This window comes from Eleginops maclovinus, chromosome 5 (genome assembly GCF_036324505.1).
Source record: "Eleginops maclovinus isolate JMC-PN-2008 ecotype Puerto Natales chromosome 5, JC_Emac_rtc_rv5, whole genome shotgun sequence".
Taxonomy (NCBI): domain Eukaryota; kingdom Metazoa; phylum Chordata; class Actinopteri; order Perciformes; family Eleginopidae; genus Eleginops; species Eleginops maclovinus.
Genome location: NC_086353.1, coordinates 5459788 through 5478163, shown reverse-complemented (window position 1 = coordinate 5478163; position 18376 = coordinate 5459788). Strand labels below are relative to the sequence as shown.

General features: G+C 38.3%; 1 protein-coding gene across 3 annotated transcripts in view; it reads right to left on the bottom strand.

Annotated features, from left to right (window-relative positions):
- Positions 1 to 12681: 12681 nt before the first annotated feature.
- The window catches only part of sh3gl2a (SH3 domain containing GRB2 like 2a, endophilin A1), a 38882-nt gene continuing 33187 nt past the window's right edge, over positions 12682 to 18376 (bottom strand). Inside the window, exons 7-13 of one of the 3 annotated variants that reach the window (XM_063884699.1) lie at positions 18098 to 18201; positions 17884 to 17999; positions 17090 to 17104; positions 16926 to 16937; positions 16481 to 16492; positions 15346 to 15357; positions 12682 to 15244 (exon numbers count right to left, since the gene is read on the bottom strand). In XM_063884699.1, the coding sequence (XP_063740769.1) occupies positions 15048 to 15244; positions 15346 to 15357; positions 16481 to 16492; positions 16926 to 16937; positions 17090 to 17104; positions 17884 to 17999; positions 18098 to 18201 (468 nt within the window). In that variant the 3' untranslated portion in view covers positions 12682 to 15047. Of the gene's footprint in view, positions 15245 to 15345; positions 16938 to 17089; positions 17105 to 17883; positions 18000 to 18097; positions 18202 to 18376 lie in introns of all 3 variants that reach the window. The other 2 variants (XR_010165913.1, XM_063884698.1) reach the window with 2 other exon arrangements.

Genomic DNA, 18376 nt, shown 5'->3' with positions numbered 1-18376 from the left:
CAAACAGGCTTTCATTAGTAATTATGATGTACTATCTAGGGACCATCAATGTCTGCTCATGTCACTGTCAGTGTTCTTGTTAACTTTTGCAGCTAAGCGAGGACTGTCTAAGACTCGTGATCACAAGCTGCATATGAGCTGAGATCAGTTCAACCAAAGAATGAGAATTTATTTAATTTCAGAGGCTGGTGGAAATTTAGTATATCTGATATTTCACACGATAAAGAGAAAATTAGCAAACCATTTGTAGAAAACCTTTTATTTGTTCTTCTTTATAATCAAACCGCACACACAGATCGCTCCACTTTGTTAAATGTGCTCCTTGTTGTGTTTGAGAGTTTAATCTGTTATGTACTCAATTAGGTTTTGTGGTTGGCAGAGCTGGATAAGATCCTTCCTCGGTTCCTTGAAGGTGCAGATATATATTTTTGATGCCTTTGTTGGATGTTAATTACTCATTAGAGATAATTAGATATTCATTTTTTATTTGCCGATGATTCATCTAGTGATAGGATAATTAAAGCTTGTTTCCGTTCGAATGAGAGATAACACACATGCGCTGGCAATGGCTGCAGCACGAGTCTAGGGAGAGACTTGGTCATTATCACACAAACAGGATGTGGTGCAGAGCCGGACTCTCGTAAGTATCCTAAGAGGTGGCATTGTTTTAGGTGTAAGTCTCACGTATTCCTGTATATAGGTTGTGCAGAGGGAGGTTGCTCTTCTGACTCATCTTTACATGGTAGTTGGCCAGAGAGAGAGGGAGAGAAATCTACACAGGTATGCTGTTTCTTTGCAGTGCCACCTGTGTGTCTATTACAGTGGGATTTGTACCTCCTCAATCACTGACACATGTGGATTATCTGTACTTAAGGGGAAAAGCCAAAGCAAGCCTAATCTTGTGCGCAGGCACTCAAACACAATCTTCTAAAGACCGGCTACCAGTATAATTGCTGTAATTAAACCTGGAATTGATTGTTTTTTCAATGTAACCCCTCCCAATTGTAAATTAAACAAATTTTTAGAAACACACAAAGACACCCTGAGGCATTTATTGTCTTACATCACTGTTTGAAATTGATACCCACTATGCGATATGGATTTATGTCCCTGTGTTTGGCAAGGTAAATGTCAAAAGGTCTTTGTGGTTTTGGATTGAGGTGCCCTGGGTTTGCGCTTGGCAGAGGCAGCTGAACTCAGGTGCAAACTCAGGTCAAAGGTGGGTCAACTGTAGAGGAATCATTATGAGCGAGTGAGTAAGCCAGAGAGAGGGAGGATAGGAAATATCATGGAACAATGATGATAATCTCCCTCATCAGAAACCTACTCACCTGGATTTCTCTCTGTGCAGGTGCAGGTGGAAGTCGGCCCTGCGCAGATACTTTTCTTTTTCTTTGTTTAGCCTTCACAGGTGGTGTCATGGTCTGTTCCCCATCTATGCTGGTGGGGTTTGTATTTACTGACATAATAAACAGACGGATAATTCATAAATAGAATAACTAGGAAAGAAGACGAGAGGTCATTGAAAGGTTCATACAAATACAGTGGTGTGTCTGTGGGAAACGTTGTATTGACAGAGATTAAACGCCCGATCAGAAGTCCATCTGCCGAACCATAAGAAAATCCCATTCATTTTAGATTGTGTTGGGGACAAACACATAGAGGAAGACAAAATTCACTCTACACGCAATTCAGTCGCCAATTAACCGAAATACTGTATCAACATGTTATATATGGAGAGGGATATCAGTATTATTTTTGTCGATTTGGAAACCATTGCGCGATAATAACATTCTATTCACTAATTTATATGATCACATCTGGAACATCGCTCGAATTCAGATGATCAGAAGGGTTTTCATTAAACCCCCAGTTTATCCACATTCATTTGGAGGAGAAAACTGAAGTCGAATGCGTTAAAGGTGTGTTAACTTTTGGGTTTACCTCCAAATAAAGTAATGTATCTTCTGTAATCTGGCTAAATCTTTTCCTGTCTGATCATCTGAAAGCTAAGAGTCTTTTCCTCCTCCCCATTACAATGAAGGGGTCTTTCTCTGTTTCCAGATCCCTACAATCAATATATTAAAATTAAAGTACTAAGTCCAGAGCTGAAGGATGGAAAAAGAAACCGTAGGTGTGCAGAGAAGATGGCACAAAGGTGGGTTGCATCCCTGAGTCAGGATTTAGTTTGTCCGTTTAAAGAAACCCAAACATTAATCTGTAAATGTCATTGTTGTTGAGCAGGGTTAAGCTTTTTGTTGATAGACAAGTTATTCTGGATTCTGTCAGATATTAATAGACTTGTCTAAATTTACTGATCAAGACAGGACCAGAGTCAGACACAAAGTAAGCCTGTTTAACACCTGGATGCAGGTTGCCGCCCTCAATCTGCAGATAAACAACTAAATAAATGCACAAAATACTAAAAGTCAACCCCTTTAATTGCATGTGTGTGGTATTAACATTGCACGCATATACAGTATGCATGTGTGTGTGTGTGTGTGTGTGTGTGTGTGTGTGTGTGTGTGTGTGTGTGTGTGTGTGTGTGTGTGTGTGTGTGTGTGTGTGTGTGTGTGTGTGTGTGTGTGTGTGTGGTTTGAGCTGAGTTTGCAGAACTCAAGGACCCAGACTCCTTCAAGCATGGAGAGGTTTGAGCTGCACAATGGCAGAGTGATGGGTGTGACTATCTCCGGGATTAAAGCAGGAGAGCAGATCCAGAAGTGGACGGGTTCCACCACCTCTGTGAAACCTCCCCCTTAACACCAAGCAGGGAGATCCCCACACTCTTTAATGCCATGGATCAAATGAGTCTGAACTAAACGTTAAATTAAACTTTGGATGTTGCCATGTTTAAGCACATCTGAGCTGACAACTTTTTTTTCATTTTTCTTCCTCCTGATTTCTCCCCCTCCCCTCGGGTTAATTGATTTGTTTGTGTAACAACTTTTTCTTTGCGACACCATTTGAATGGAGTGGTGGATTTGCACACCAAATGTTTTCCCATTGTCGTGTTTTGCATGCTGTGCAGCTGGCCCTTAGCCTGGCACCATTTGTCATGAAAGCCCTTCTCTCAGGTTCACTGTTTGCTCACACTTTAAAACCTTTCCCAGGCTAAACCACTGTGGAAAATTGATGACCAGGAATAAAGCTACACTTTAGTTAATGTGTTCAGTCCTGGCACAAAATCAGAGTATTTACTTAGAAATACTACAGTGTGAAAATACTCTGTTACAGGTAAATATCCTGCATTCAAAGTTGTACTAAAGTAAAAGTACTTATTATCCATAAGGCCCGTTTAAGCCCCATATATTTAAATAAGTGTGTTATAATTATTGATTATTTATTCTGTTCATCACTTCAATGTTACATTTGGGAGAGGTGAGGTTTTTTTAATTACTTATACATTACTGGGTTGCTTAACCTATGATTATATATAATAATGTATTTTTTAATTTCTATTTACATTTATAATCTAAATTTGCAAAAAAGCTAGTAACTAAAGCTGCGAAATAAACCTATTGAGTAAAAAGAACAACATGTAGTGGAGTATAAGCATAAATTAGCATAATGTAATTTTTAACTGAGGTATAGTAGAGTGTAAATAAGAAAATCAATTCTCCATCATCAACTTCCCCCCCGATCAACAGAGCAGCAGTATAATCCTGTTTGCAGGTTGTTTTTTCCTCACGCTTGTAGACTTTTTCATGCACTGAACAATGTGGTAGTCATTGACATCAAAGCATTAATCACGACTGTTACACTTTGGAATTGCTTTGACATTTCAAAATCATTTTTCCTTCATTGTTCGTCATTGTGTACTGCTGCATTGAGTGACACAAAGAGAATGCAGGAGCATTTGTAACAAATTGTTCCTTTTGTGTCCTGGAAATCATAATGCAACTAAGCTAAAGGTAAAAGGTTAAGGTAAAGGTTCATTAAAAGGAAATAAGCATATGGAATGTTTACCTTAGTTAAGTATGGTATAAAACATAGAGAATAGATGGTTTGATGTGTGTTATTGAATGTCATTTGTTTGACGCTTTTGTCAAAAGCGACTTACATACATTCGAGACTGTGGACAATCCCCACAGGAGCGACTTGGAGTGAAGTGTCTTGCCCAGGGACACAACAACATGCTAGCTGCAGTGGGGCTGGAACCAGCTCTCCCTGTTCAGAGATCAGCGCAATCCCACTGCGCCAGAGCTCCAAAATGGGAAGATATAAATGTCTTGAACTAAACAATGGTATCACTATTCACCTTTAAGGCCTTATTTTCTGTGGTTACATTACATCATGCTTCTGCATTTAACTAATATTAATATATATATTTTTACAGTTAACCTCAGCTGCAGTTGAAAATGCATTCACATCTGCCAAAATCTGTGTATCATCAACATGATGCTCCCAAAGCACAAATATTTGACCTTTGCCATGGCTATGAAGATAACTCCTTCTCTATCCAAATAATAACATCGTTTGCAATAGACTTTGCTCAGTTTATTGATATAACTGGCTGCTACCTCGCCTACTCAAATGTAATCATACTTCATAATGCTTTTATTTTTACCATGGATGTGAACTTCTTTGATTTTATCCCACATTTAGTTTTGCGTTTTTATCTGCACTGTCCCCTTTACTGTAGCACTGTATTTTCCCGCTGTGATTAAGGTGCTTAATTCTGTTTCTGATAATGAAATGACCAATGTGAATTGGTGTCCTCATGGAGCCTCTAATCTTTTTTAATTCAACATCCCTCCTAAGAGGACCATTCCCCAAGATGAAGCCTTATGAGGAGAGGTGAGTCCACACACACACTGGGGGGGTTATCACATTTTACTCAGAATATTTTAAGGGTTTGGTGGCTTTATTTTCACACACACACACACACACACACACACACACACACACACACACACACACACACACACACACACACACACACACACACACACACACACACACACACACACACACACACACACACACACACACACACAACATTTTTCTTCCTCTTTCAGATTCCAGGTGTGTAAGCCTGAGTGACAGAGACCCTCATGGGGGACCGAGCTGGTGTTGGAATTGAATCCCGACCCGGAAGCAAACTTTTTCTCTCATTCAGACTGACGGACGAGCATGGCGTCAGACCCCCAGAGACCCTCACGGTATGATTAAGACATATGCAAGAACACACACACACTTGAAATACCTCCTCCCTGTTGGCACTTACACACTCCTTTCAGACCCCCCCTGCTCCCTCTCCCTCTCTGCAGCCGTATAGCTGCCGGACCTGTCTTACTGCCTCGTTTGTCATCTCCAATCACTTGCTCTTTGAGCGGCCCTGACAGACAGGGGTATTAGCTGCCTCTGTCTGGTGTTGAGAGCTGGGCTTTCCTGCTGAATAGAGAAACTATGTACGAACGCCACAGGAAAACATGTAATGACACACACTGGCACACTCCCACCAACAGCTGCTCCTCAGAGTGTCTGTAGGTGACTGTGTGTATGTGTGTGTGTGTGTGTGTTACATCTTTTTGTGGTTGTATTTTCTAAAATCTGACATTGCTGTCTCTTTATTTCCACTTCATACACCTATTATTTTACATTTTCTCAGGTGATGTATTGTTTAGTGTGTGAAAGAGGAAGACATAAGCGTAGAAAGCAGTGAAGGAAGTACTCAAATATTGTATTTAAGTTAAAGAAGCAATAACATAAACGTTTTTTAATTACAATTTAAAGGCATACCTTGAAAATATTGCAATTTAAAACACGTTATAGTATCTAACTATTATCAAACTGTTAAGAAAGTATACATGAATGCCAAAGAAATGGCTCCTATCAGTGTTATAATATTGTTATTGTATTATTGAATTTAATGCAGATGCATCAGTGTAAGTGAATTAGCTTTCGTATTTAGTTGAGCTTGAGTTTTTCTTTTTTTTTAACTCTACTCTTAGGCGACATCAAACAGAAACCACAACATAATAAAGTTATAACAAAAAAATAGAAACATATATTGTATTAAAGAAAACTGGACGGCCAACATAGAGTCAGTCAGCGTTAGTGATAGATGGGTGTGCGATATGGAAGGTGAATCTACATTGAATGTATCTTAATCTACAACAATTATTATACTTAAGGTCTTGCATGAAATATCCTATTTTGTAACTCGTAACTATAGCTGACGAATAAATGTAGTTCAGTACAGGTTCAGGTTATTTATTGGTACCCGTTGGTAGATTTAGGGTGCAGATAACAAAACAAGGGATCCATCCTGACACACATTCTAAAATCAACACAGACAAATCTATAATAATAATAGCACACCCTGCTCCGTCAGATCTAACATTTTTTTAAAAACACTAATAAATAAATGAATGAATAGGCCTCAGTGTGACACTGCTACAACTTATTCCTTTGTGCGATAGCTGTCGGAAGTGAGTAAATAACTGAAAGGTAGTGGAATAGAAGTCAAAAATGTTAAATAGAGTACTGTACATTGTTTAAAATGTGTGTCTTATTGTACTTTTTGCTTTTGAATCTTTATACTATTTAAAATGTGCCTTTGAGAAGTCCTAAAGCCAACGTTTTATTACATGTGTGAAAATATGACATCTGCCACTGAAGTAAAAAGACAGTGGTAAAACATGACTACATGTACAATTACTGAAGACCTACTTAATATTTCATGGCTTACTGCTGGTCATAAAGAGATGACGGGAAATGATTATCTAACTCTGTCTTCGGTTCTTGGACAGTGTGGTTTATGGTCTACATTTTATTTAACGAGGGTGCCTCTGCTAACGAGGATTTATTTTTGATGCATTTAAATTACAAGATGAGGTTTTTATCACTTATGTTTTTATATGAACTAAAATGACTGTATTGAAAACACTGTTGAATACGCAAACCTCTCGTGTTACCTGGCATAGTTTCAGAAAACAGCCTCTGCTACAAACTACAGCATTAAAAATCACAGTCAATATAAATGACCTGCTCTCTAACCAAAACCTCAACATTATAATTGTAATCAAAGAAGGTTTATTGCACCATTAGTGAATTTACCATGTTGTACCAAGTAAACAGAGAACTGTGTGTATTTGATATGTTTTGAAACTGAGACTTTGTTTTACTATGTATATTTTGGGGACATTTCTAAGTGTTTTATTTCTCCAACTGCTTTTCAAGAAAACATACAATAGTGTACAGAACATACATCATATGTTAGATGTGTGAGTAACTAGTATAACAGGTTTTAACACAGTGGGACTGACCTGAGTGTGATATTTATTGTTCTCTCGTCAGTGAATATGTGGGACATGTCTGTAACTGGTGTGGTTGTCATGCGGTCTTCTGTGGTTTGGGGTTGGCCAGAAAAACCGATGCAGACTGCCATTCATGCGTTACGAGCTGCTGCTGATTCAAGTGTCAAAAATGATGGAGTGGGTGACTAGCCTGCCAGTTTAAGCTTGCCATGGCTGGCTAGCTGGGAGGCTGAGTGTGCGGCATCGCTCCTCCTTACACGCAAACTAAATGAAACGTTGAACACAGCTCCTGCAGACAGGCGTACAGTGTGGAGAGGTTTACAAATGAAGGACCTTCTTAACTTAAAAATAGCTCCTCCGATTGAAAACACTGAATTATATTTATTTAGAAATACCTTCGAGCAACCAGTAGTAGAATGCAGTGTTGGAAGAAGTACTCAGATCCTTTGATTGAGTGAAAGTAAAAACTGTGGTTATGTTATATAAGTAAAACTACAAAAGTATTAGCTTCAAAGTAAAGTACAAAGTACTCATTCTGCACAATTACCCATTTTAGAATAACATGAAGAGAATTATTTGCTATATACCCAAGAGTAGAAGTACTCGTTATGGCTCAGAATGGCTTTTTTTTGCACTATTTTATTATTATGGTTTTTATTTCATCCTGTTTTTATACACAGAGGTAAAATTGTTTTTATACACAGAGGTAAAATTGATATTCTTTCAAAAATGGCCACATTGAATTTTAAGTATTTTTAGATATGTTACTAATTTTCTGCTCACACTTTTACCTCATTACCATATTTCCCTTGTAACAGAGTATTTCTTCACTGCAGCGTACTAAAGATCTGAGTACTCCTTCCACCACTGCTAGCAGCTGATAACCATCTGTTCAACTACTATATGTTTTAGTGGGTAAGGATTGCGTGGCCTTTAAACACAAAAGGATTAGAGATGTTCAGCAGTAAGTGACTCAGTGGCTGGAACACAGAAACACGGGGGCAGACACAATGGCTGTGAGGTTTTTTTTTTGGGAAAACGAGCTTCTGTGTCGTCCAAGCAGGCCACCCACCAGGAGAGAGGGTCTGAGGAATGCTTTTTACTGGATTGCTTGTCTTGTCCACCACCCCCCCTCCCCCCTCTGCCTCAACCCCATCTTCAGACCTACAGTGTTTGTGTGTGGGCATGTGTTCGAAATCCCATTATATACATTACTTGGGAGAGAGGAGTGTGTGTTTGTGTGTGTAATCAATGTGTTTTGTCATGGATTTTCCCTGCGCGCTGTGACCACCAGTGTTGTGGTTTTGAGTTTCTTTTTCATCTCGTTGACAGACTATTTAAGGAAAGGCAGCACAGAAGGGCTCTTTTATTTCATTACTGTTGAGACAAACCTAATAACATTAGTCGATACAGAGAGAGTGATAGGTGATAGTGACTTGATCTGAGAATTAAGTATTATCATATCAAAATAATCTGATGATTTATTACTTGTAGTTGTACCCTTAAATGGGCATTCACATAAACATATTTCAGATTTGTTTCTCTCTTTATGACACGCATATTGCCATGTTATCACACTCATATTACACATTAATACTCCACACTGTAGGCCTACATTTGACATTTAATTCAATATGTATCTCATTTAATATGTCAATCCTTGCTTACTTAATGTAAATAATATGATACTTTTATATTGTGTTGGCTGTAATTTGGCCTTTCAATAGTATTTTATTTGTCAGATAGTAACAGATTTTTAACTGTAACTTGTATAATTTTTACTCCTGCTTTAACTTATATTTTGAGATGTTTCTATTTTCTATTTGTTTATTTTCCACTCTACTCTACTGATTTTTCAAATGATGTTCAATGCCCTGTTTTACATGCTGCTATAACGAAAACATTTCCTTATTTCGGATCAATACAGTATATCTTATCTTATCTTAATATACTCCTATTACACCCACATCACTCCATTATTACACCCGTATTACACCGTTTTAAAACCAACGTCACACCAAAGCCACACTGTTATAACACCCAAATGACACTGTCATTTTACCCATATTACACCCACACAACACCAATATAACACTGTTATTACACCCATTCTACACATCGACACAGCCTGTCAAATGACTGCATCCTCCAGGATAGATAACATTTTGAAACATTTATTTAGTTGTATAAATAGCTATGCTCCAGAGGTAGCTGTGTGAGTCTGACAAATTGCCTCAAGTGAAGAGACTTTCTACATTAGCTTCAACTTGCATAACAGACACGATGCTCCAACCAAACTGATGCTGGTTGAGTTGCATTGTGGGTAGTGTAAACACCAGGTTAAGACCTTTAAATATACAGTCTATGGTTAAGACATTTGAAAAATCAATAATCCAGCTGAAGCGTGTTGGTGTCATTTGTTAATACTCAGTTAGTGATGGCTATGAAGTTCATATCTGATGGACTGGGTTTGGGAAGGGAGGTATTTTAGAGGCAGTGCGTGGGATGCATGTAAGTTTGTTTTAGTTGGAGATGATTGAGATGGTAAAGAAGTAGGGAGATATATAGGAAGGATGTTTAATTGTAATACAGATCACAAGTATAGTTGCTTTTACACAAAGGTAATTGAGGAGGGGTTTATTAATGTTTAATGTTTGTTGCTGTTTTTTATATACTTTTTTTCTCTGTGCATTTTAGTGGTGTTCTGTTGTTATGGGAAAGCACAAGAGCACAACAGTTTATTATTATCATTATTATTATTATTATCATTATTATTAATAATAATAATAATAATAATACATGTAAATGTATTATTATTATTATTATTATCATTATTATAATAATAAATGTAAAATGTGTGATTTCTTAGATCTCTGATGTTATGTATTAGAAATTCCTTATAGTTTTTGTTTTACCTGTTCCTCCCTCTTCAGTGATTGTGATGTTGTGTTAAATGTCTGTTTCCTTGTATCTTAAATAAAGTCCTTATTGAGTTGTTGCAATAGAGCAGCTGTGATGCAAGTATTATCATATTATTGTACATCGAATTGCTTAGGATTTGTTGACATTTCATGGTAATATTTTTAGCATTTCCCGTGACAGAACACAGATACATTTATAAGATAAGTCATACTGAATAAGTACGTAACAGAAAAAGCTTGTAACCACTTATTATCAGTGTGTTACCCTGCAAAACAAGACAAGTTTCCCATAAAAGCTCCACACTGACAACTACATATGTCTGACCACCAGAGGGCGCTTTACTTCTAGTTTCTGTTTCACGCAGCAGCAGGGTGAGTGGGTCTCCTGCAGAGAGCTGGCACTGTTTCAGTCTTAACATTAAAAAGGAGACGCCCTAGATCCACAATATTCACCTGTACACATACGATAAAAGCTGTCACTGTATCTTGTGGTTGGAATAAGTGTTTGTGGACTTGTCTAAGCTGCAACATGTCCGAAAAAGTGCAGGCTGTGTCCATATTTGCAGTTATCAGTAGAGCGATCTGCCACTGGGTGTGTGACTGTCACAGCGACACGCTCTGATGCTGTTCAAAAGACGGAGCTGACACCACTGCACGATGTCACAGCAGACCCCTCTCTCTCTCTCTCTCTCTCTCTCTCTCTCTCTCTCTCTCTCTCTCTCTCTCTCTCTCTCTCTCTCTCTCTCTCTCTCTCTCTCTCTCTCTCTCTGTGTGTGTGTGTATGTGTGTGTGTGTGTTTGTTTCAGGGAAGAGCAGGGGTTAAAAAGGTGTAGTCACAATGACAAAAACGGGTAGGGATCAAAAGGTGTCACTATGTCTGATCTTATCTGTCACATAGTCATAATCTATCATCCTCCTGTCAGATTGAAGAGAGGCAGAATATATTTTACTATCACAGTTTTTTAATATGGCTCTGCACCAACAAATGTCTTTTGGAAAACACCATGGGAAGTTAGTTTAGGGTTGGATATTCAACTGACATAAAACCAATATTATGTTTACCACCTCCGTGTGCACGGGTACTTATTAATACACTTTCTCATTATGTGGCACGTCTTACTGATGTTGATTTAACAAAACATTTCATAAGATTTGATGGCAGACCTTTATTGGATTGTAGTTGAAACATGTAACATTCTTTCGTTGAAAAGTTGTATTTCAACAGTTTTCTATGTGACCCAGTGACTACAAATCCAAACCATATATTATTACTACCCTTTAAAAATGAGACACATATTGGGATTTTGGGACTTTTTCAATTTTATATAATTCGTGTTTTTGAAATTCAGATGTTTTTAATTTAAAGGTCTCAAAAGCTTCAATGTCATGTGACGCAGTGACTCCAAGTTAATGCAGCATTGTAGGCCTGATACTACGCTGGACGAGCACGACACACCTCTTACAATTGGATTTTAATCCGCTTTCTATTTTATATGAACATTTTCTTCAAAAATCCAAAGTTTTTGAGTTGAAAACTTCTTAATTCGTTTTACTATTTCCATATCAGGTGATGTTATGACTACAAATCAATGCAGAATTATTATACTACCCAGGACAAGAAGGACGCTCCTCCCTTAAGAGGACTTTAGTGCTTTTTTTGTTTTATATTTTGACATTTTTAGTACATGTATAGTATGACTCCATTATTAGACATTTTACAATAGTTTTTTTAAGATATATTATGCAACGTTTTTGTAATTAAGTATACTAATATGACCATTTTTTATGACATAATACACAATGTTTTAAGATAATATACTATAGTTCTTTAATGACAATCATAACATCCAATACTGTGACTTTATATGAAATAAATGATTTGCTATGACAGATTGTAATAGGATCTCCCTTTATTACATTTTTAGTGACATACTATTGTATACTGCAACATTTTGTATGTGATGTTTTTTACATCTTACTTTTTCACACCAAACTCTACTGTGATTTTTCTTACAGAGTCTTAACAATGTATTTTCTTTCACTTCAGACTATTACCTATTATAATTCTGTATTTGTACAGAACATTTCCAACGTTTGCAATGTGTATCCCAGCATGTGTACGTCTGATATCTTTTGGAGCCTTTCACTTGACTTTGATAATGTTGCACTAACAGGATTAATATGACGTGGTACGTCTGAGGTACTAAGGAGGTTTTCTTACCTGACCTATTTTTTTATGCTGTGTGGATTCTTGCAAGAGTACATGAAAGAATCCACCAGAACAATGAATAATGCATCTTCTTCTTCCTCTGCATGCTGAGCAAGTCCCTGCTGTGTGTTCTCCATATTGAGAAAACAACAGCTAGAGAAAGGGATGACGTAAAATAGATGGTAATCAAATTATTTTTACATTTAGCAATAAGTTAAATTATCAGTAATTTTCATAACAGATTTCTGCTAAAATCTAGAGGTGTGTGAACAGAAAGGGATCGGTGCAATAACCATTTCTTTGTATTTATTTGAATAAATTACATTGACTTATCACATTGTTTTCTTTACATCAAGCATACAGTCTTAGAATCCAGTGCAAGAATAAAATAAAACAAAACAGAAAACCAACAAAGAAAACCAAAAACAATCCGAAGACAATCATGTGCAGCACAGAGAATCCCTCCTTTCACATTGCTTTTGGATAATATACTGTATATATACATCTATACTGTATGTGTATACTTTTGTCACAGTTACAAAAATAAGATACGTTACTGTAGATGCGCGACTATACACACAAGGTGAAAACAAAACACAGAAAAGCTGTACAGTCCTCATTGAGGGCAAAGATACACACGATTGTTAAAAAAAAGTGAAAGAGAAAAAGAAGGAAGGAATGTTTCGCCTTTTACAAAATAAATAAATAAATACATGACCTTTAAACTGTTATTCTTCCCCTGCCAACAAATAAACTGTCTGTTGTGCTTCCCTTAAAAAAACAAAACACTTAATATGGGTTTTAGTTGGTTTTGCATCGTTTATTGTAATCCTACTGAATATAATGTTTAAAGAGACATCCATGTTTGTTTTAGTGTGGAACACTGTCAGAAACAGTATATCTTAAACACCTCAGCTTTAGAGGTCCTCTGAAACCCCGTCCCTGTGCATAACATTCACCAAACCCCTCCCCCGAAGCACACGCACTACATTAGTACAAGATGGGTGAGAAAATAGTGTTTACTGCAGCACAGATTATTTTGCAGAAGGGTTAATACATTGTAGATATTGCAGGAAATAAATCCCAGGGGATAATGTGTGCACAACAGCACCTATCTGCTCAGCTGACTATAACATGTACTGTAATAACTGAGTGTTTTAGATTATCTTAAAGAAAGGGAGAGAAAATCCCACACAATACTGCATACACCCGTAAAGCCGGTGAGGGGAAACACGATGTATATAATCCTGCAGTTTTTCAGAGATCTAACATGTCAGTCGTTATTCAGTTGCAGAAAGGAGGTTTTTAGTGTAAGTTTCATCATACCAATTAATACAAAATTTCCACCAAGAGAAAAAGAAATGACTTCTCATTCCGTTCAGACATTTGTGCACTCCTGTCTAGTTTAGTCCTAATCATTGGCTCATAAACTGCTAATCTACAGATTACTATCGGGAGTAGTAGGGATGCAGTAAAAAGAGCTACGTCTTCAGCTGCAGAAGAAACAGTTACCCCAACGAGCAGTTAAGTCCTATAAATTATTATATCACAATACACCGACCATTTTTCACACAAGCTGCTGATAAAATACATGTTGGAGGATTTGAAACTTATGCACCATGGTTTTCTTACATCACTTCAAACTGTTTAAACTTCACAACTTGTGTTTTTGCAAATCATGTCATCACTCCACTAATCACTGGCTCAGATAGGTAATGTCACATACTCAAGAAAACAGCTTTCTCTCCTGATAAAAATACCAAAGAACTAGAGATTGCGAAGCTTCACCATGCGGCGTCGAACAGATTCACCGACATCTCGCTGTCTGGGAATCCTGAAGCTAACATTGGCGTTGACTCTGGCTTTTTGCAGGTAACTTTGGTATCTAAATCACATATAACCAATTACGTGCACATGTTAATATTTTCAAAAATAAAAATACAATAGGTAATCTTGGTTGTTAGTTATCAGCTAGATGAATGTAGTCTACAACCTTTGTCAAAACTCTGTATGGTTAATATGGAGGACATCATATGGATGCCGAGAGACAACTACCATTAAAAAGAGGACTACCAGAAACAAAACAAAATGAGTTCAACATATTTGTTCGTAAGATAAAACGTTAAACACTTGAAACCATGCTTGACCTAAAGTCTCTAACAAACATGAAGCACGTGGACCCTTTTTTTTTTTTTCTAGTATGTGAGAGAAAAGTATCTATCTACTGAAGAGGTTTCCACAAAGTACAGTGAATGACAGAAAATTGTGATTTTGTAACGCTGCTCTGGAAATCATGATGGACTGACAGCCAACTCAAACCGAGACAAAAGCCGGGACAGAAATGGATAAAACGACTCCGGGAGCCTGAACGCACCTCCTGGGATACGGGGGGGGGGGGGGGGGAAGCAACAACATACACGCAGATGTTTCCTTACTTCAAGTTTTTACGCTCAATTGGTGCATACTTGCTTTAATACTTCGCCAATCTTCGTTCGTTTTTTGTGTTGTTGCTGTTTTGACTCCTTTAGGTGGAGTACAGGTTGTTGGTAGGAATGTTAAGGGGAAAAGGTTACCCGGAATACTTAGAGAGGGGAGGACTGGAGATCAAGGATCTGTTTCGCCATCGTTACAGATACAGCTGGTAGCAGTGGAATCTTAGTTGGGCAGCGGCACCAGGATATCCACATAGTTGATGGGGAAGAAGCCGGAGTTGCCGTGCAGCATCCCCTCGTACCAGTTGTCATCGATCTTATTGGTCAGGGTGATGATATCGCCTTCCTTGAAGCCTAGCTCACCTTGGTTCTCTGGGTCAAAATCGTACAGTGCACGACAGCAGGGCTGGTCCATCGGGGCTGGAGATAAGGAGAAGAAAAAGAAAAGTAAGATCAGAGGCTAGAGGCAAGAGATACAGTGCTGCATGCAGATCAGAGATAAAATGATTAGAAGGGCTCACCTGGAGACCTGGCTGAAAGAGGGAAAGGGAAGAGGAAGAAGAGGAGGAGACAAAGCAAAGGAGAACATGACTATCAGTGACCGGAATATATCAAAGAGGCGTCCAATTTTTAAAGGAATAGTTCTACATTTTCTGAAATATGCCTTTAAGCATTTAAGGATTTGCACTTTTAAATGGAGATCTGACAATTAACAAGACATATAGCCAACCAACCAGTCGACTAATCTTCAGCCTCGTCCTATTTCTAGGACCAATGTGAAAGTGCCAAAAACTGCAGTTACACAAATGTCTCCTAATGGGAGCTATTTCTGACAGACCTCCATGTTAAATGGCCAACTTTACAGCAGATAAAACATGTTTAAGCATGGTATGAAAACAGTTTTGATCTCTATAACTAACTTTTCCCTTTATGAAATCTACACATAGGGAATTTTTTCATCTCATTAGGTCTTAAATGTATGCCTTATAATCAGCGCTTCAGCTATGACTTACAGCTGGGTGCCGCCTCAGGTCACCAATAACTTGCTGCCTGCGCTGTCTCAATGTCATACTTGATGCCCAATTTTAGATTGTGTCTGGGAGTTACACAAAGGCACCATCACAAAGATGGCGACGGCCGGAGATGCCCACTTTCAACTTCACTACGGCTTTTCAGAAACCTATGGGTGAACTCACAGAGTCTACATCTGTATTTTCAGTGTTATCACTTGATATCACTTGTGTTTAAGTGCCGATAGACTCTATTGCCCCTTGTGGCAAACAGCTACTTCAACGGTTCTCAACAAAGCTTAAGTACAATGCGTTGGAGGGACTTCCTTCAGCACCTCTAAGTCTCACTAATTAACACGTTACATTTTGATTGTTTGATCTGTACCAAACCATGTTTAAAAATACAATTCACACATCCCAAAATGCTGTGCTATTCCTTTAAAAATAAAAGAAAGATTAACAATTTGATTGAAAAAAGGGTCAAAAGAGAAACCAGGCGTTAGACAGAAACAGCATTGCAAACGAGCTGCGCTGCCAACAGAAATGCAGACAAAAATACACTTCCACAAAAGTCAATTTAAGGAAGGATAACAAAAAGAGTGGAGAGTGAGATTTTGCATCCCTTTCGAAGTCCCCCTTTGCTCACCTGGAGATCTTGCTGCAAAGGGTAAAGAAGAAAGCATAGGTGAAAAAAAGTGCAGAAGCTTTACGTTTATTTGTTTTGAAGGGTAAGTGATGAAATGATGGGTAAGTACAACAGGCGGAGAAATGAAAAGGTCAATAAACAAAACAAGAAGAAAAACACGTTTGACGATGACTTGGCAGAGAAGGCGGACTGACAAAGAAACAGGAGGGTAAGACGGATCAGAACAACTGACAAGAGAACAAAACAGAAACAGCAAATGCTCGTCCGCTGGTAAAGCTTTTCATTGTTTCTGTAGGTCGAGCACTCTTTGTGCAGCGAGCGGACGGCATTTGTTTTTCTGCTGTTAATTTGTACCATAAGTAACAATGAGAGATGGACACAAAAAAATGACGAAGTGACGGAGGAGATATTGTTGTATCTCTCCAGGGATTCACTTTTGGCTCACCTGGAGATATTGCTGAAAAAAAGGGAAGAGGAAACAACACAAGAGGGAGGCAGGGGGAAATAGGCAGTAGAAGAAATATTGAGTTTCAAGTGTAAATGAAACAAATAAAATGTATGAGCAGACAGACAGAAAACGTGTTGACAGATAAGTTTGACCTGGCTCACCTGGAGACCTCGCCCCTGGGAGATTTAACAAAATGACAAAGGGAAAAGACAAGAGTGCAGAGGTGCATTAATTAGTCCTTGATTGATGGATATTACGTTCACAAAAGGAATGAACTGAAATGTTGGGAACGGAAAGAGCTGAGAAAAAAGATACAATTAGAAATCACCATAAATTCTCAAATATTTGCCTTTCATTTTATCCCTTATTTGGAGAGCAGTTAACTAGTATCCTCTTACACAACTAATTATATGTTTCTTTAAGGCTACTTTAAGATAGGGGCCCTATTGTGCTCATGTTTAGCTTCATATTTGTATTTTTTGCCTCTACTGTGACATGTCTCCATGCCTTAATGTTCAAAAAGCTCTTTATTTTTCTCATACTGCCTGTGCTGCAGCACCTGTTTTCACCCTCTGTCTGAAACCAGAGCCCAATCTGCTCTGATTGGTTAGCTGGCCGACTCTGTTGTGATAGGTCAACAGCTTAGAGATGTCCCGCCCCTTAGCCTATCACGTAAATAGCCTATAGAAGAACTAGTTTTAGCCTTCAAAATAATGTCTATCATTCTGTTGAGTTCATTCTGTTTGTTTGAGAATTGATGGTGCAAATTAAAAACATAGAAAGGTTGTTTAAGGAATGAAGGTGACGAATTGAAACTAGACCATTGACTATCCTTTACAGACAAAATAAACGTACAAATTGTTGTTGTTGATGTCAGTAGATACAGCAACTCATGAGATCCATAGTCTCTGTTTGTAGACAGTACCGTGACTGAGTGATGTCTTCTAGTTCTCACCTGGAGAGCGAGCATTGTGGATGCCTCCATTGTGGTTCTCACTGATGGAGAAGTCCAGAGACGTCCGTGGTTTAGGAGCAAACTCTTTCCTCGGTTTGACAGAAGTATCCCTTATCCTGCAAAAACACAGAATCCATCAATCCACTAATAATAAAGATAACCATGAACCGCATTGTGTCTCTGTGTAGCTGACACAGGAAGTGTGAGTACTAACCGTTCATCGATCTTGCTGGAGAGCTGTGTGAGGATCTCAGCAGCGCGGCTGTGGTACTCCACCTGAGCATGCACCAGAGCAGCCAGCTGGCTCACCTGTTCGATCTGTGAGAGAGGAGCACTGTTACACACTGAAGCCATGACACCTGGCACACATCACCTGAAAGGAAAATAACGGAACACACCACGAGCTCTCCATGTCCTGATATCCCCATGATATCAGGACATCACAGAGTCTACACACAGTCTGTCACAGACCGAAAACTCCCCTGCCTTTTTC